Consider the following 20,115-nt stretch of genomic DNA (forward strand, 5'->3'; position numbering starts at 1 on the left):
GGATCTTCAAGGAAATAATGATTATTATGTTTCTCCTGTGCTTCGATTCATCAATTTGCGTGTTCATTTCGGAGTAACATGCCCTTTCCATCGTTTTGCTGCTCACTGTAGGCAATCTAGGCATGTGTGCAAATACACACAACTACACACCAGCCACAAAAACTTCATTTGAAAATCTCTCACTATTTCCTTCCATATCCTCAGTGATTTCATGGTGAAGGTGGTGGAGGTGTCAGACAGCAGTCAACAGAAGACACTGCGGGGCCATGATGCACCGGTCCTCAGTGTGGCCTTTGACCCCAAGGATGACTTCCTGGTGGGTATCAATCTTTCTCCATAAGATTCACTGTATTCACCAAGAACAACAAAAAGCATTTTGATTCTGTGAAAATTAAGGCCAGGTACATTGAAGCACATGACTGATTTGTTAATATTGACAGTGTGACCACAAGAATCAATTTTATTAACGCATCATAGTTTTAGAAGTGTAAAGAAGTGGGTGAAATTTGTTTTTGTGCAAGCTAAGCTCCACTCGTTCTCAGGAAGGAAAAAAAGGGGGGGGGGGGGGGCAGAGAGAGGAGAGGAGAGGAGCTTTTAAATACGAGTTGGATGGTAGTGACCATCACCATGAGTGTTGTCAGAAAACGTTTGACTCTTAACTGCCCTCTAGTGGATATATATATATATATATATATAGTACAACGCTTCGACCCTTCCGTTTTTTTTCAAGTATATACTTGAAAAAGTATTCTCACTGTCTTTTTCAAGTATTTACTTGAAAAAGGATTCTCACGGGGTCGAAACGTTGTATATTATCTGCTGTTATAAATAAATAAATAACCTTTGGAGCATTAAAAAAAGGGAGTTGCGAGCCCCTCTTTGTAACATTTATTTGCCTCTTCTCTTGGCCAGTGCACACTCGTAAAAGAGACAATGGTCTCAATGTGATTTTACTGGTTAAATAAAGGTTACCGGTAAATAAAAATAAATAAAAAAAAATGTTCTTATTAAATCACATAAGACATGAAGTTCTGTGTTCTCTCCTCCATCAGGCCTCAGCTAGCTGTGATGGCTCTGTAGTGGTGTGGAACATTGAGGAACAGGTTGGTCTCATTCAATCACATCTTCTTTCGTTGATTGCTGTTTGTTTTTTCTATTGTTTCTTTCTAACGTCGATATCTTTAATTGATTTGCTTTTTTTCTTGTCAAACTTTCTTTCTTTTCTCTGATTTCCAATTCAGTCAGTCAGTCACTTACTTACTGTATGTGTTGGCTCCATCTCTCCAGCCTGACATTCAGTAGCAAGCATTTGTGTGTGTCTTACAGACTCAGGTCATCAGTTGGCCTGTACTGCATAAATCCACTGACGTCAGCAACGCCAAGGCCCTGTGTCGACTGGCCTGGCAACCCAGGAACGGCAAGGTCGGTGACGGACTCTCTTGTGTTTATTAAGAGGATTTGGAAACAGTAGTCTTATTAATTCTTAATGAGGTCATATTATGAATCTACAATGCACCACAAAATACAGTTTATACATGAGAGCAATGTGAGATTGTTCCATTTTGTGCATTATGTATACACAGCTTCTAGCAGTTCCTGTGGACACTAAGGTGCACTTATATCAGAGGGATTCTTGGGACCTTGTCAGCACACTGTCTGATGACCTGGTCACACAGGTGAGGCTAAATGACACACAGCAATTCAACTTTTACTGTTAACACAAATGCAGTGAGCCAAACTTTTAAGTAGAGTAAACATGTTTAGGTCATATTTCAGACATTAAAGCTACTATCCCTACGTTTTATGTCCATTGTGTGTTATATTGTATTAACATATAATATTACGTCTTATTCAAGCAGCTCAGATTGGAAGAATCAGAGTGGCATGGTTAAACTGTAGAGGTTAGCTTCAATTTTAAGAAAAAAAAACTCATTCTTCAGATTGATTGATTGAATATTTTATTAGGCAAAAAAAAATTAAACAGCACAGTTACATTTAAAATACTTTGTCCAAAAGGTCTGTTCAAAAAAGTCCTTGCGGTCTTGTTTCCAATGAGGTCCTTGGTATTCAATTCATAGTCATATATAGTGGCTCCACAGTTCAAATATCAATACAAAAATACAGAAAAAGATAACACTATGTACAAACAGGGGGGGGGGAAATAATGATAATGCTATATGTACAAAAAGGGGGGGGGGGGTCGTCCGTCTAACGGGAAGAGTTTGCTCACTGTAAGAGGGAGTCCAAATCTTGTTAGTTTAATGGCATTATTGAGTTTATCACCTGGAAACAATGCTGTGTTAACTCTAATGATGTACAGTATGTAATGGTCTAAAGTGTAATTATAGTTGATCCGTCATAAACTCAGTCACCCACATCGCTATGAAGCATGGCATAGCAGCATCATTAACCAAATGGAAATGTTGAACTTGGTCCGTCGGCGCTTGTTTGAAACACAGATTGAACTATCATTCTGGAGTTCTATTTGCTAATAGATGGTCATCCTTTACAGTGTTTAACTGTAGTTTTCCATCAGTCACTTGTTCTTTAATTGCCCCCAGTTTAGCTGAACTCCTGTTTTCCATTTTCCTTTCATCTGTTGTTGAATTAGTCATTCATGCCCCAAAGAACCTTTTCTTGTGTAGAAGGGCCAACAGTTTGAGCCACTAATAATGACTAAACTGTACTCATCATAATGACAATAGTTATGACATTTATTCATCCAGTGTTTTTCAAAGCCAGTTACAAAGTGGTTTCCTGAATAAACTGGTGAATTAAAGGTAGGGTAAGTGATTTGCAATTATTCAAATAATTGCAAAATGGGTCTATGTTCTGATAGTGCTCGTTACTATAGAGTGTCCTGTCCATATAAGGAGTCTCCATGTCTCTCCAGCTCTTCATAAAACAGAAAATGCATTTTCGTTTCAGTTTCAGTTTCATTTCCAATTGTATCCAATCAGGATAGAGAACTCAATCAGGATATAGATTAAACAAGTGAAATTGGAAGTGATGACAATAAGAAATGAGCAGGCAAAATTAGAACTGGAACACTATAAAAATGAAGCTTAAAAATGGGTACTTTCTCCTGATTGGCTGAGATTTTGACACCTACCAAAAAATGTATTTTTTATTTATTTTTTTTATTTATTTTTTTATTATTAAGAGCTGGAGAAACGGGTAGACTCCTGTTACTGAACAAACACTCTATAGCAATGATTACTATCAGAATATAGTGCTTTAACCTTAAAAAAAAACATTTTGTTTTAACCCAAAAATATCACTTACCCTACCTTTAACTAATAAAGAAATAAATAAAGAGGTACACCTCTAGTAATTTGTAATTTGTATAAGTGGGTGAGGAGTGACAGGTCGGAGTCGGGTTCAAACCCTACTTTGGGTAAGCGGGAGTGAGTTGATTCTGAACTTATGTAGTCTGTGACCACTTGAGGTCGTGGTACACTCTAGGATCTAGGATCACCGGTTTAAGCATAGCTTTGTGTTTGGCAGTGGTTTGTTTGAAATCTCTGTATATCAGTCACTCTTTCATTAACCTTTTCTCTCTCTCTCTCAGCCCATTAACGTAGTTGTCTGGTCACCCTGTGGTCGTTTCCTGGCTGCTGGCTGTGTCGGTGGTCTGTTGACGGTGTGGGACGTGGACAGCAAGCTGTGTGTGGAAAGGTACAGTAAAGTAGTGATGTATACTTAAACTAAGCTAGGAGGGAGAAGTGTGTGTATATGGCAGTGTAGTCAAATAATTGTGTGTATGCGACCGTGTAGTCAAAGAAGTGTGTGTGTATACGACAGTGAGATGTTCTAGCCTTCCGTCCCTTGGTTAAACCAGATGATGTGACGAACACATACAGTAACTCATGGGTTCGACCTTTGTTCATGCCATCACTCCCCTCTACCCTTACATTCTTGTCTCTTTAGTGTTCTGATAAATTCAGAGAAGTAATAATGAACAGTAGACTTCAGTCACAACAGCAACAATAGCCTGCTTGAGGGAAATCCTTTTGCTCCTTCTAATCACTGCCAGCAGGGTTCATTCAGAGACCATGGCAGTCAAATTTTCTTTGATCCAACCTCTGAACAAAGTGGGTTCGTGACTGGATGGCCACCATTTCAAATACACGGAGCCTTTGAGCAAAATAGGGTGTTGATTGCAAATGAACAGTGATCCTGCCCTGTCATTGATGTGCCCTTTAGCCAGGCACTGCATCCGCACTTCACACAAGAGAGAGATAATGGTAAATTTGAGCTTGAATGTGTGTAATTGTGTAAGCAGCAGGAGGCAGGGCTGGTTAAAAAAATAAAATAATAATAAGTGTGCTCAGTCAACCGTGCTTTATTATGAAGATTTAAAAAGCAATCAGGGCCTGTGAAAGGGACTGAACTGAAGAACATACTAGATACCCTGAGGTGCTGCCATTTAAAATCTTCAGTGTTAATTTATACGTTTTTAAAGGTCGTTACAGACGGCAAGTGTGACTAATAAACGATGCGAACATCTCTGGCGAGTATGTTGCTTCAAAACTACGGTATAGTTGGTGCCTCATTCATACAGGTTGATGCCTTTATTCGTGGTGAGAAATCAACCTCGTTCCGAGTAAGAATTTTGTGTTGCTTTATCGCTGCGTGATATTCACCTTCTGTGGGGATGTAGATAAACAACAGTTTGCATTAATGCAAATTAATCACACAAAGAACCTTAACTCTGTGGGTGTACAAATGTAACCAAAGGGACCCACATTTGTACTCTCAAGAGTTAAATTAACTCTGAAGATTTTATTGTGTGAGGAATAATATATACGATATTACATAATCGTCTAATCGCAATTATTTTATATAATCGCAATTATTTTTGCATAATCGTCATAATCAATTCCATGTTAAAAGATGTCATATTTTCCAAAAATAGTTGAAATAGCAGATCTATAAGCTCAAAACGCATCGCGATGCGACGCATTTTGAGCTTATAGATCGTCTATTTCCATATCAATGTTTATTTTTAAGTATAAAGTAATTAAATATGTGTTATTTGTAATATCTGCCCTGTGCAACTTTTGTTTACGAAAGCTAAAAGCCAAACAGAAATGTAATTTTTATTCATAATGTTCAATTAATTGTCAACGACAGAAACACAATTAAATCGGTAATCGCAATTATTTGAGTGATAATTCATCGTCAACTTAAATTCGTAATCGTGACAGTCCTAGTGAGGAATATTAAAGGGATTGTAGGCGATTCAGACATAAACAAAGAAAAAAACTCCAGCAGTTCGTTTCCCCGACCACCAGGGGGTGACGCAGGGAGGACTTCCATAGAGTTAAGGGGACTTCTAAACTGGCCATGCCGAATATAGGTTGCTTTATTCGGATACAATTCGCGGAACTGCCCGCCCCTGCCGGTTCTCTGAATTTTTATTTTTAAATAGGCTCTTTCATGACAAATTGACTACATATATGAAGTTAAACAACTAAATTCTATCCAAACGCTATCTGAAAAGTAAATTATGTGCCTCAAAAACGAAGTTTGAGAGCGTTTTAAAACCGAAAGTAAAAAGTTCACACAGACACGGACGCGCACGGATGCGCACATGCGTGCGTTAATTTACGGCCAGAGACAAACATAAACAGTAGGGAAAATACGATTTCAGAAAGAGGACTGTGTTCAATGCAGGAAAACACCCCAGCATCATTATATAGTGGCTGATAGAGGGGAAAAAATGCAAAATATATATAGAGAGAGATATTTTTCAAATTTAGGCTTAATGTTGCCAACAATCCCTTTAAAGATGATTTTCTGCTCTCTATTCCAGGCAGAAGCATGAGAAGGGATACACAGTGTGTGGTGTGGCCTGGCATCCCTCAGGCAGTCAGCTGGCATATACAGACAGTCAAGGATGTCTGGGGATGCTGGAAGGCTTCTCCTCATCAGCAGTGAACTCTAGCACAAAGACCACTAAGGTACATTCCATTATTATATCTATAATAATTATTAAATGATCAATAAATAGTCAATTGTTTGAATTATTGGCACACACTTTGTTACACTATAAAATCCTCAGAATTTGATTCATTGAGTGTACAAATTAAACCAAATGGGCCGGAAGGAGCTATTTGGTTCCATTTGTACACTTGATTGGATATGTGTACAAAATGGATAAATCAACACATTTTACTGTGCTGGTAGTACTAGAAGTAAACGTGGTATCACAGTTTTTATTGACCAAAAGTTGATATTTTCTTGATAGTTCCTGTAAACTTATTTAATTACAGAATTCACCTACAGTATGCATTTATGTAATGTCTTCAATTTTCAGAGGGTGAGAAAGAGGGTTTATTTGACTTCATTTCTCTTACACATTGAGAAATGCATTGAAGAAAATATCTCAATTGATTATTTAAAAAATCAACAAAGTAAAGGCCTTTGCAGACAGGGTGCGATTTTTCGCACGGAAAAACGGACAATATAATTTTTTAAATGAACACATGGTTCTCTATGACCTCATGCACACCGGCTCCGAATTTGCCGTGTGGCAAGTGGCTGCGGCGGTGCGTTTTTTCTTCTTCTCAATCGAACCCAGTTCGATTCGTGCGTCTTTTCGCATGCGGTAAAAACTGTTACTTTGTCAAGCATGGTAAGTTGTAATGTTCCACTGGACATTCATCAGGCTCCAGCCAAAAAAGAGGCGAACGACTTTGATGATATGTTCGATGAAGATGATGACAGACTTATGGATGAAGGGTTGAGCGACACCCACTCCCCCGCCAAGAAACCTGTTGCAGGGGACGACGACGACGACGATGACCTCATGCCTGCGACGGGGCGGGTGAGGAACAGAGGGGCGTTCCTCGATGATGAGAACTCACGAGGTCAGTTAAAAGCCGCAGGCATCTTGAAACTGTAATTGAATGTAATTTGTCAGTTATAATGTATAGTTAGCCAGAATTGAGCTCTCCAGGACGGTCCTATTTTGTTTGATTGGGCCAATAATGCAGCGTTAGGCTCTTATGTCTGCTGAGACGCACACCAAGATTCATGGTGTTACATGAAGCTGTTTGGACGTTGCCATGTATTTACGTGTGAAGCCATGCCCTCACTACAGCCCCTTCAATCAATACAGATGATATAGTGTGCAATCGTGCAAGTTCAGCTCCTCAAAGATGGAACTTTTTACCAGGTTGTCTAGGAAGAGACTGATCAACTACTAAACACTTTCTGGCGACCTTTTCATCATTGGCTGTCCTTCAATCCTTTAAGCCAATGGGGAGACTTCCCCGAGACTTCCCCATACTCATAACGATGGGCGTCCTCCCATGCTATGGGATCACAGCCCAGAACAAAAAAAAGTGTGGTCGTCGACTCGTCGCCACCAAACTATAAAAAAAATGAAAAGTGGTCGTTGCCACCAAACAAACTATTGACTTGACTCCTCATACACACACACACAGCGCCGCCTCCAACAGCGATTTGTTACTCCACGAGCGAAAGGGTACAGGACCACGGGTCCATTTGGTTCTGTGCAGGGACGCTGGAGAGAGCAACCTGGTATTAATATGACTGCGTCATCATTTCTTGTTTATATAACTGTAATTTGAGTGGAAAAAGACAGGAACAGGAACATTGTTATGGCAGGATGTGTTGTGATGTGATGTGATTGTGTGTATGTCCCAAAGTGTATTTGCTCTGAGAATTTGGACCCAGGTCAAATCTAATTGATGATGTCTGCTGCAGAGGTTTGTAAAAGCAAGTCAGAGATGGTCTTTAGGTCCTAAACCATCGAGTGATTTAAAGATGAGCATCAGTATTTTAAAGTTCGCCCAGAGGCTGCCGGCCTCTTCCCTCTTCAAATGAATAGCCTCTTCCCTGCTTTGTCACTTTTGCATTCGCTGTTATGTTGATTATATGGCACGAACGTCACACAAAGCCCGGTACAAACGTCTCACGAAGGTCTGCCCCGTTTGGCACGTTCACTCAATGGGTCATCTGAAGCTCACACCCAAAATCTGGGACCATTTGGTCTATCGCTCCCCGAGTTATGCCTCGGACAGAGATTTGTGGACAGACATTAGTTTTTTCGGACAGAGACTTGGTGGCTTATACTGTAGTAGTAGTATGTGCGAAGCCCGGCACAAACGTCACGCAATCTCCAGCACGAACGTCACGCGGAGCCCGGCATAAACGTCTCGCGAAGCCCTGCCTGTCACTCAAGGAGTCTGATAGACCTACCAGGGAAGCCTAGAACCGATGCATCTGTCTCAGACCTCAGGATTTGCCTATGCCTCCTCCTCACCCTTTTTTTTAATTCTCTGGATCCGTAAGCCCCTCCCAATTGCCGTTTTGGCACGTTCCATCAAGGGGTCAACTGAAGCTCACACCCCAAATCTGGGACCATTTGGTCTATTGAGTTATGCCCCCCGAGTTATGCCCCAGACACTTTTCCTTGTGGACAGAGACTTTTTTTTGTGGACAGAGACTTGGTGGCGATGATGATGATGATGATGATGATGTGACCCTTTGGAAGCCAGAGGAGAGATATTTGCCAGCTGGTGTAACTAACCATTACTCCATGAACTTATATACTGTAAACCCTTAATTTCCCTTTGTGTTTCCACTTAGACACCGCCTCTATCAAGCTGGGTCGTGATAAATACGAGGAGGACGATAACGACCTTGACGGGGCCACAGCGGCCCCTGCTGCACCGCTGGTGCCCTTGCGTCCCGTCTATGACGGGCCCATGCCCACGCCGCCACAGAAGGCTTTCCAGCCAGGCTCTACTCCTTCTCACCTCATGCACCGCTTTATGGTAAGATATGCTAGAATAAATCCAAGAATACTGTATCCTCTGTCCCCAAGAGTTCAACACTTTGAATCCCTATTATCAGTTTTGGGTGCTAAAGTAATTAAATTACATTTTTTATTGATATAATGTTTGCTGAGATAAGTCTATGATCACAGATCAGATATCAAAGTGATCCCAATGCTATTTTTGGGCGGTGAAACCGCCCCTATAAGTGAGGTTTGGAAATTTGTACAATTATCCTGCGCTGCGATTGGCCAAAAATGTACCCCGCCTAACCCTGCACCGTGATTGGCCAATCACAATCTATTCAGGACTGTGATTGGCCAGTGTCACATGACACATGTGCATAGCCCTATATAAGAAACCATAACTTAAAAAAAAAAACATATTTCTTTTTTTTTAAGTTATGGTTTCGTCCATCATAAAGAGTGTTTCAATAAATGTATTTATCTTTTGTACATGATTGGTTGACTCCATTCAGTATTGTGATTAGCTAGCAAGACACATGCTGTGATTGGCTAGTGATATATATGACGAAACTAATCTAAAACCACTGTGATGTGACACTAGTATATTACTTAGATACTGTCCATTTCGTGAGAACAGTAAAGAAGAACTCAAAGATCATAAAGAGTGTTTCAATAAATGTATTTATTTTTTGTAAATGATTGGTTGACTCCATTCAGTATTGTGATTAGCTAGCAAGACACCGCCCACTTCACACAGGGTGTGATTTTTTTTGTTTACCTACCCAAAATCAAACATTTGGGACGAAAAGTTTTGAACTCTTGGTCCCTGGGGATCAATAAAACACAGTATATGGCTACCAGGGAGGATTATGACAACTAAAATGGTTTCCTTGTCTCAGATGTGGAATTCCGTGGGCATCGTGCGTGGCTACAACGATGAGCAGGACAATGCCATCGACGTGGAGTTCCACGACACGGCCGTGCACCACGCCATGCACCTCACCAACTCCCTGGGTCATGTCACGGCCGCCCTGTCCCAGGAGGCCGTGCTGTTGGCCTGCCCCAGCACTGACGAACTCGCCAGGTAGTCCTGCCATATTTTCTTTTAACACAAGAGAACTTGAGCATCCTGGGGTCACGTTCCAATCTCAGGACCCGTGTCACATGACAAGTCAGTGTCATGACTCATGATTATTTCAAACTTTTGCCTCGATTACGATTAACACATTGAGTGCCAATCGCGTAGATCTACGCGAACCTATTTAAAGCCGCCACGTGCCAATCGCGTAGATTTCACCAAAAGTGCACTTTCGGATTTTTTTTATCCATTTCCGGTTTGACCACCGGAAACTGAATTATTTGGGATCCGGTTTTGCCGATCCCGTCGGCCCTCGTTCTAATGACGAAACTGAAACTCCATTTTCTCCTTGTAGTTTTTTCTCCTCGCATATCACTGTTTAACGTAAACCGTTCTAACTACAACAATGGAGCTCCGTTTGACACGTGGTTTTCACTGGTAGAACAACCCGATCTCCAGAGATTACCGTAACATTGCACGGAACGAGTGCACTTCATTCCGTGGATAGCCGCCTCGGAACTCCCGAATTGCGTGCATATGTACGGCGCTCCCTTTGTGACAAAACCATTTCGGAGGCGCGCAGTCACAGGCGAACTGTCACCCCGTGAAGGACCACCGAGGGAGCTAAGGCGACCGAGTTGCCGTCCTGAACGGTGGGACGTTCGCCTGTGCCTACTCAGCGCCGTTTGAGTTATGTACCGATAGGCACAGAATCGTAATTTTTTTTGTGGGGACTGCTCGGCTTCCGGGTTTTTCCGGGTTGCGACTGGTTACGCCCACCGTGGGACTCGCCGTACATATGCACGCAATTCGGGAGTTCCGAGGCGGCTATCCACGGAATGAAGTGCACTCGTTCCGTGCAATGTTACGGTAATCTCTGGAGATCAGGCTGGGTAGAATCAGTGAGATGTCTGCGATGTTTACAAACAGTGCACAGCTCAATCTTAAGGATTTTAACAAGGTCTATGGCGACGTGAAAAAAATAATAAAAATAAAATAACATGTTGGCACTGGTGAGTACATTATGAGATTAACGTCTGGCATGGAATGTGTTAATGAATTATTATAAATAAATACATTTTAAAAAACATTAAAATTAATTTATTGTTTCAGTCAACCTTTATTTTCTCAGGGCAGGACGCTCATTTTCAATGATACAGATATTACAAATAGCACAACAGAGTCATAATATTGAAATGAAAAACAGTTGTGTACTGTAAGATCAAGCAAAGAACAGAGTATTAAAAAAACAATAAGACACCTTAATTAAAACAAGTACATTCAAAAAGAATGAAATTAATTAGCAGATTTCTAAATTGCTCCAATGAAATCAAGCAGTCAATATTTAAAGTGTTTTGTAACTCATTCCATGTATAGGGAGAGAGTGCTAAAACTGAAGGCTGTCTTACCTAATTTGGTGTTGACCCTGGGGACAAGTAATGAAATTGAATCAAAATCAAATACATTTGTGTTAGCCCTTTAGGCGTCGTAAACAAAAATTGCACCCGACAGATATGACAAATGACTTCAATATACAAAGAAAGTGACTGACATTTAATAATTTTATACTTTCACATAAAAAAAGCGCATTGCCACACGTTGAGTTTGTAGATTTGTAGATACATTTTTCAACAAATAAAACGCTGATTATGCAAAATAATTGCTATTATGTAATATTTGTGACAGGCCTAGTCATGGATTTGAGTCCGGCTCATGTTGGCCTTTTTCCACCCTCTCTATCCTGCCATTTGGAACTGTCCTTGAGTGCCTAGCTCAAGGGCAAAATCATGATTACAGTTATTGAGAGGGAATGCATCTCATTCATCTGTCGAACACAGATTATCCCACACTGTGTGGAAGTGAACCAGTCACAAGTTTTTTGCCAACAAACTTGGAGGTCACTGCCTCTCTGACCTTAATCCCTCAACCCCTTTCTCTCATGTCCCTTCCCAGTAAGCTGCAGTGCCTCCACTTCTCCTCATGGGACACCAACAAGGAGTGGATGGTGGACCTGCCGGCGGGTGAGGATGTAAGGGCTCTGTGTTTGGGCCAGGGCTGGGCCGCCGTAGCCACCAGCGGCTTGATGCTGCGCCTCTTCTCCATCGGTGGGGTTCAGAAGGAACTCTGGAGCCTGCCTGGGCCTGTGGTCTGCATGGCTGGACTCGGAGAGCAGCTGCTTGTGGTCTACCACCGAGGTAGACACTAGACACACACACACACACACACACACACACACACACACACACACACACACACACACACACACACACACACACACACAGGTGGGGTTGCCAAAAACATTCCCTCATAATATTGGGTCTTGGTATAAAAAGCTTGAAAACCCTGTTGTAGACACTTACAAGTATCTACATACACGCTTACTTACATTTATAAACGCTTCACAGAGCTAATAATTCAATCCATTTCACAAAATCCACTAATAATTGTTATCCTTTTTTTTTTTTTACCACTTATCTTAAAACAGGATTTACGAAGCCCTTTACAAACATAACGGGAAATAAATTTATAATAACCAGTAGCATTGGAAAACGCATGTACAGTGTATGCAGTACATGCACAAATAAAACTGTGTCACTGTGTCTTTTGTGTGCTTAGCTACAGGTTTTGATGGGGAACAGGCCCTGGGGATCCAGCTGTTACAGTTGGGACGAAGAAAGAGGATGATCATCAATGGCGAGCCACTCCCATTGTCACGTAGATCCTACCTGTCCTGGTTGGGCTTCACTGCTGAGTGTCAGTTTGACAAATATCCACCATTTGGCTTTTATGCCATTATTGATAGGATTGTAGTCTGACAGGAAATGGGGAAAGAGATGGGGAGTGACATTCAGCAAAGGCCGTCGGGATCGGGACTCGAACCTGCAGCACGCTGTCAGGCTGAGGTCCAGGCCAACTAGTTCTATTTCTATTCTATATAGTATATTATTTATCATTTGGACAGCATGCTTCTGTTTGGCAGGTCACAATGAATGAGAAGGGTCATTGCTTCTAGGAATGCTAATTTAGAAAAAATAATTCTGACCGATAGACGGCCCTCATTAACTGATCATTAACCGTTAACAGACGAGATTTTAATGTACTATTTAGAGTGGATGAATGCCTGTTCCTGGGTGCAAAATGTACACCTGCCTAAATGTAGGTAAATGTAGTCTTTTACAAGTAAATTATGGATTGGAGACCACCTGCCACTCTTTCTGGTAGGGAAAAAAATATTTCCTACATGCGCTGGAGAAAGCTGCTGGTTTGCTCTCACATCTGCTAGGTGTGTCGTGTCATAAAACCACACCATTTTTAATCGATGCAAAGCCACTTTTATCTGCAAAAGGATATTGTTTGCTCATGGTTCCTTATTTTCCAGGCCTGTCTTTGGTTTTTGTGTTCCGAAAATCATGGCTGTATTTCCAATAAAAGGCACGTGCAATTGATCAAAATTCTTGATCAAAAGTTGTGCTTTTTGTATCCGTCATTCCTTCAGTTTAGGATCACAAGCTGATTGTGTCTTATCTTACAGGTACCCCGTGTTACGTAGACTCAGAGGGGGTGGTGCGGCTGCTAAACCGCTCCTTGGGAAACACGTGGACACCTGTATGTAACACCAGGGACCACTGCAAGGGCAAGTCGGATCACCACTGGGTGGTGGGAGCTCACGAGAACCCAGAGCAGCTCAGGTAAAGGTTCCTCTGCTCTCCCATGGTCTTAATTTCAGGCTCGATTAGCAGCCTGATATAAGTGTAATATCAATGAATGTGGAAACCACAACCCTTTTTATTTCCTGGAGGCAGAATTTTCTCTTTCAATATGGATTTTGCATCCTAAGTGATGTTGTTTCTAAAGACTACGATAACCATGAACAATTAAAAAGGTATGACAGTGTACTGTCCCTTTCTCAGAGGTTCGGAAGACCTAAACCTAGAGACATTCAACATGAATTACTTCACATATAATTTGTTGGGGTGGTCCCTTTTTTTTAACAGTTAATGCAGTTTTCTGTAAGACTCTCCTAAAGCATCTATGAAAGGCAATGAATACCTGGCTTATTACAGGTCCTAGGCTGCCAACATCTGTATGTATTTCTGTTTGATGTAAAACATAGACATTTGATATATCTGGACTATTATGGTATGAACAATAGGCTAGAATTGAAGTTATTTATTCTTAAAATGAAGTCATAGTGTTTTAGTTTTTTTGTGCTGACGCTGGTCTCTCCTGGACTGTCCAGGTGTATCCCGTGTAAAGGCTCCAGGTTCCCCCCTACCCTGCCCAGACCCGCTGTAGCAATCCTGCCCTTCAACCTGCCTGTTTGTCAGACCACCACAGAGAAGGGACAGATGGAGGTAATGCCTGCTCTGTCTGCACCCAATACACCTCAGACAGCTAATAACCAGCTCTTCAATTCTGTTCTACATTCTAATTATGTCCGCCGTTAGGGCGAAGATTATGTTATGTTACGTTTTCACCCGTGTCAGTTTACTAGTACCTCTGTCTGTTTAAACTAGTACACTGATTGTGCATGTTGCCACCAGGCCAAGGAACTCAATTGCAGAACATATAACATAGAATCGGTCATTGACAACTGTTATGTTTGTGAATTAATAATATCAGACCCACCATCCCTCCAGGCTATGGGTATGTGAGGCTATGGAGTGGAACTAGCCAATCGGAGACCCATTTTTATGGGTCATGAGTAAATGTCACCTTTTTCTGTTGTTTCGTACATTCAAAATATGTATATATATTTAGAAATATCAACAAAATACATATTTCGTAAATAAATACAAAATGTTGGAAAATTATTTCATAATATATATATTTTTTAAATCAAAGAATTTCCATAAATAAATCAAAACTGTTAAAGACGTAATTTGAATAGCCGTTTTACAAGCTCAAAACAGCTTGTAGAACGGACCCAAACTTAACTAGTTTCGGTCCCGAGAGATATGAAATTTCTCTTTTGGGTCTCAAGTTAAAAAGTTTGGGAACCACTATCCTATCCTATCCTAGGATCTACACTAGAATTAGCTCCTGTCGGCTGCAGGCGACAGGAGCTAACATTTTACCCGTGCCTTCTCTGCACACAACTACTTCTAAAACATTGTCTTCACACAAAGGGGTGTTTCTAGGCATGTGCAACTTAGGCAAAACGACACTGATCATATGCCACAGACAGACAGATGGACGGACAGACAGACAGACAGACAGATGGAAGGAGGTATGGCATGCCTCCTGGAGGAGGTTTGTGCTCCTTCTCTAGTCCAATTCTGTGTTTGGCTTCATCCTCCAGGAACAATACTGGCGTTCGATGCTCTTCCAAAATCACTACAGCTTCTTGTCCTCCAGTGGTTATGAGATCAACGAGGATGGACAGAGCCAGGCCCAGAAACAACAGCAGGAGCTGCTTATGAAGATGTTTGCTGTGAGTGAGGGAAAACTTTATTGGCGGACACATTACAAAGTGGTTGATGTAATTGTGATGTACACTGATGTCGCACATACTGTACTGTACATAGCTGTTGAATATAATTCCTCATCATAGAGCCTTGGTTCTCAAAGTGGGGTCCGGGGACCCCCAGGGGTCCTTGAGGGAGTTCCAGGGGGTCCCCAGCTAAATGATAGATTTAGGAACCTTATGGGTCTGTAACTCTGAGAGTGTACAAATGGAACCAAATGGACCCTTATGGGTCTGTAACTCTGAGAGTGTACAAATGGACCCTAACAGGTCCATTTGGTTCCATTTGTACACTCTCAGAGTTAAATTAACACTGATTTTACAATATAATTTGGGGTCCCAGAGATAGAAATGCCAGTAAATGGGGGTCCGTAGCCTAATGCATGTCAAACTGGGGATTAAAATGGTTGAGAATCACTGCTAGAGCAGTACAAATCTTCTCTTATGGGGGTCCTTGGCATATATTTTCAAATGGTGGTCCGCAGGCTAATAAGTGTGCATTTGGGGGTCCTTGACATGTCATAGTTTGAGAAGCACTGTCATGGAGGATCATTACGGAGTAGAGAGACCATATTATAACAGTGTGCTGAAGTACTTGCTGCTTGCTCAGACAATCCAGATTTTTAAATAACAGTTCATTGTGTCCATTCTCCTCCTACTCCCCTCTTCTGTGCTCGTGTGACTCCAGTTGTCCTGTAAGCTGGAGCGGGAGTTCCGCTGTGTGGAGCTGGCTGAGATGATGACCCAGAACGTGGTGACGCTGGCCATACGCTATGCCTCGCGCTCCAAGCGCATGGTCCTCGCGCAGCGCCTCAGCGAACTGGCCCTGGAGAAGGCCAACCAGCTCCAGCAGGAAGAGGAAGGGCCCGACGAGCAGGAAGAGGAGCCCGAGTATACCTCCTCCGCCCGGTGGAACTCTGGGTAAAGTCGAATTAACATGGTCTTAATGAGGGATCTGATTGCAGAGGAGTTCACAGCCTCAGGATCAACGTTTCCATCATCAATGCCTATGAGTGTTTGGTGCTTAAGCTGCTAACCGCTAACGGATAGTATACAACTGTTCCACAACAGCTAGTCAACTCTTCATGTGCATCCCTATTCTATATCCAACCTCATCATAGAATTGACCATGAAATAAGCTTTTGATGCATATCCAGCATTTTATTGTATGTACATGATAAGTGTATTCAAACTGTCATAACTATCATATTAGAACAATGTTCACTTTTCTCCCACTGTATACAAACCACTTATTGCCAATTTCATGCACTCATCCATTGACTTTTGTCTTGGACAGACATGGTCAGAATGGAAGGAGCCCAGCTGTCCAGCACAACACGAAACACATTAATAACGAGGAAGAATGTGAAGACGAAATGGAGGACGAAGGAGAGATGGAGACGGGGGAGGAGGAGACGGCTGCAGAAAGCAGGAAGCGTGAGTCGTAACCCCTGCAAATCCCCCTGTCCGACATCACGAAATACAAATTAATCTTATGCTGTGCTGCATTGTACATGTATGTTTTTATTACATTTTCTTATTCTGATATTTTCTCTCAACAATGTAGGTCTGAATCCATTTGCAAAAGGAGCCGTGTCACCTGAAAAGCCAGTCTTGAAACCAAGTGAGTAAACAATGGCTTATCAGCTGACCTTATCTGCTTAGAGTACATGTCTTAATACACATCAACATGAACTTCACCACAGACAATTGGAATTGTCATTAAGACCTCTAAGAATTGTTTTTTTGTTTATTTGTTTGTTTATTTAATAGCTTTAGGAAATGCAGTGTCATGTTCATATTGATGTATTGTGAATGAATTTGTGCTTGCGAAGTAAAAAATATTTGTTAATTTGTATGTATATCTATATTTGTTTTGCAGTTAGCAAAGCGGCACGGGTGAATCCTTTCAAGGTGAGTCCTATTTAATGTACAAACGCAACCAACGGTTTAACGCTACAACATCTTCATCAGGCCGTTTTGACTGAACACTTGCCACTTGTTGTTCGCATACATTTTTTAAATATCCGTTTTGTCCAGTGTCTTTCTCTGGGTTAGTCCTCTTAAGTTAAGTTACTTAGCGCATATTTACTGATCTGTAGGTCCATTACTTACATTACTGACACGGACTGTTACAAACACAGACACACACCAGGAACACAATTGGTCATGTTCATAATTGGTCATGTCCATGTGAGGGAAGACTAGCAAGGAGGGCAATCTTTGTCACTACACCTACGAGCTGGGGTGGTGCCTGTGAGCGGGGCTGTTGAACGGGAAAAGTAGGACGGGGGCGCTACATGCTCCCTGGTGAGCCAGTAGTGCTAAAGGGCAGTACACTTTATTGGGTCTAATAAAGGCGTGGCTCCCATGTGGATCTTTGACATATTGATTACGTCGTCAGTAGGGGTGTGCCGATACACTAATTTCACCAAACGATACGATACGATATTTGGCTCACAACTTCGATACGATTTCGATACGATACGTACTTTTTTATTATGAAAAATAGATTGGGGAGAAAAAAAGCAAATGCAAACAAATAATTCTGTTTTTGCATTATTCAGACATGCGAACTTGTAGCTTTTCAGCTACAATAGCCGTTTTGAATCCAAATAGGGCAATAGTGTGACACCTGACCCAAAAAAAATAAAACATGTTGTCACCCTTTTCACCTCGGGCTGTTTTTGCATGCCTGATTATTATTATTGTAAAAAAAAACGGAAAAAATTACGTTTTTTTTTTATTTATTTTTTTACGATACATATCGTCACGAAAACGTATCGCGATATATCGGCACACCCCTTGTCGTCAGTCTTTCCCAAATATGGAGAGATTACTTCTAGTGTTTCTATCAATCAGGCGAGCCTTTGCTTTGGGGTAGCTTTCTGCATCTGTTTATCTGCACTTGCAACGTATCATTGTGATGTAGGCAATTTACAATAAATGGCACTTGCACTGAGATTTTATAATTTATTTATCAATGTCATAGCGCAGTCCTTGTTCATCTTCAAATTTGGGCTTGGTTTAAGCCCAGTCTGAGCCCAATTGACTTCCATTATTTAACGTTAAAATGCTTTGTAACTGTTGATGTTAAGTATAAAATGTACGTGGAGTATGTGGAGAAAAAATAAAGCATGGCAAAATGCATAGCTCCGGATAAAAAAAATAAACTATGGTGTCACGCCATAAAAAAGAAAGGTTTCTGAATCTAATGTGATGTGTGCAGGCCTCACCTTCAGGTGGTCTGTCAGGCCCCAGAGTGACCAATGTCCTGGACAGCATGACCTCAGTAAGGAGGTCTCTTCCTCTCAGCAGCTCTGCAGGAAAGCAGAGCAAAACCCCCCTCCTTAAACCACTGGCACCCAAATCCAAGACAAAGGTATGACTTTAAGTCTCTGAAGCACTCTGCCACTCTCAGAGTTAAATTAACACTTAAGGATTTTACAGTGCACACACACAAGTTTTTTGGGTCCAATGGAGTTTTACACTACCTTTTTCTTTGCACTATTTAGTATTCCATTCCAAAATGATCTTTTTGGGGGGGAGTAGGTCTTTAAATCAGTCTGATTGTACAGTATACTTCTCAACTTTACTTGTTTCCTCCAGACTCAGTCCACACTGCTGCAGATGACGGGATCTAAGATTGTCCCCAAGGCAACCAATAAGAAGCCTCGGGAGAACTCGGAACTGCCTGCGGATATGCCGAAGCAAGCAGAGGTTCCGACTCCTGCCTTGACAGCAGATAACAGTGAAAACAGGAAGTAAGTCATTGTTAACTGACACAATATTATCAGAAAATGACCAGTCCGTTGTTAACTCTTTAAGACCGGGAACGCATCTGTGTGTCATTTTTAGATTTCTTTGGCTATTCAAAAATAGCAGATATACAAGCTTATAGCGCGGCACTCGGTGCCGCGCTATGAGCTTGTAGATCTGCTATTTTTGAAAAATCATGAAAAGTTGCGCAAATATTTGAATTTGTGTGTGTGTGTGTGTGTGTGTGTGTTTGTGTGTGTGTGTCAGGCCAAAGACAGGCTTCCAGCTGTGGCTGGAGGAGAACAGGAAGAGTATCAATGCTGACCAGCCTGACCTGGAGGAGACCGGCATCATCAAGGAAGCGATGAGTCGCTTCAGAACGCTGTCAGCAGAGGATCGACTGGTATGTAACAAGTCTTAACCTCTTAAACCCCCCTTAAAACCCCAGAATCCAAAAAATCCTAATGAGTTGATGTGTTTGTGATATATGAAGCTGGTTTTGTACTGGGGCGTGCGACATTTTTTACCGACCCAAGAAGTCAGAAACCACAATGTTTCTCTATAGAATTAACTGTTTGTCCGCGACCTTGTCAAAGCATCCAACAAACAACCCTCTTTCGGGTTGGGCCCTCCAGGTTGAGAAACACTGCAATAAACGATGAAAAGATACACCCATGGATGGGGGGGGGGGGTGATGATTACCGTATCACCTTCTCATTCATTTACCCTGTTCTTTATTTTTTAAAGAGAGTGGCCATTCCATTCACCTTTTGTTCTTCACTGAGAAGGACTTTGATTGATTGATTGAATACTTTATTTTAACAGTTTGCAAAAAAAAGCACATAGGTACAGATTTATACAAAAGGATGCTAAAAGGATAACCCAAAAAAGCCTATGGCTTATTTCCATTGAGGTCCTGTGTATTCAAGGACAGTAGTACGTTGACGGCTTCCATCAACCCTATTCTTACTGTGGATTCCGTTCAGTATTGTTCCAATACCCCTTCGCTCCTTTTATTAGCATTAGTCATTATCG

General features: G+C 41.5%; 1 protein-coding gene across 2 annotated transcripts in view; it reads left to right on the forward strand.

Moving 5' to 3' along the window:
* wdhd1 (WD repeat and HMG-box DNA binding protein 1) overlaps positions 1–20,115 on the forward strand; it is a 29,982-nt gene that overhangs the window by 5,349 nt on the left and 4,518 nt on the right. The window contains exons 5-25 of one of the 2 annotated variants that reach the window (XM_080427509.1): positions 205–316; positions 1,053–1,103; positions 1,327–1,422; positions 1,584–1,676; positions 3,572–3,678; positions 5,819–5,966; positions 6,674–6,875; positions 8,623–8,810; positions 9,676–9,860; positions 11,808–12,049; positions 12,471–12,608; positions 13,387–13,543; positions 14,095–14,209; positions 15,157–15,288; positions 16,010–16,242; positions 16,619–16,758; positions 16,889–16,945; positions 17,204–17,236; positions 18,555–18,703; positions 18,931–19,085; positions 19,348–19,483. In XM_080427509.1, coding sequence (XP_080283635.1) covers positions 205–316; positions 1,053–1,103; positions 1,327–1,422; positions 1,584–1,676; positions 3,572–3,678; positions 5,819–5,966; positions 6,674–6,875; positions 8,623–8,810; positions 9,676–9,860; positions 11,808–12,049; positions 12,471–12,608; positions 13,387–13,543; positions 14,095–14,209; positions 15,157–15,288; positions 16,010–16,242; positions 16,619–16,758; positions 16,889–16,945; positions 17,204–17,236; positions 18,555–18,703; positions 18,931–19,085; positions 19,348–19,483 — 2,869 coding nt within the window. Of the gene's footprint in view, positions 1–204; positions 317–1,052; positions 1,104–1,326; positions 1,423–1,583; positions 1,677–3,571; positions 3,679–5,818; positions 5,967–6,673; positions 6,876–8,622; positions 8,811–9,675; positions 9,861–11,807; positions 12,050–12,470; positions 12,609–13,386; positions 13,544–14,094; positions 14,210–15,156; positions 15,289–16,009; positions 16,243–16,618; positions 16,759–16,888; positions 16,946–17,203; positions 17,237–18,550; positions 18,704–18,930; positions 19,086–19,347; positions 19,484–20,115 lie in introns of both variants that reach the window. The other variant, XM_080427508.1, reaches the window with a different exon arrangement.

The sequence above is a fragment of the Gymnoscopelus braueri genome (assembly GCF_963280865.1).
Source record: "Gymnoscopelus braueri genome assembly, chromosome: 1".
In the NCBI taxonomy this organism is placed as follows: Eukaryota; Metazoa; Chordata; class Actinopteri; order Myctophiformes; family Myctophidae; genus Gymnoscopelus; species Gymnoscopelus braueri.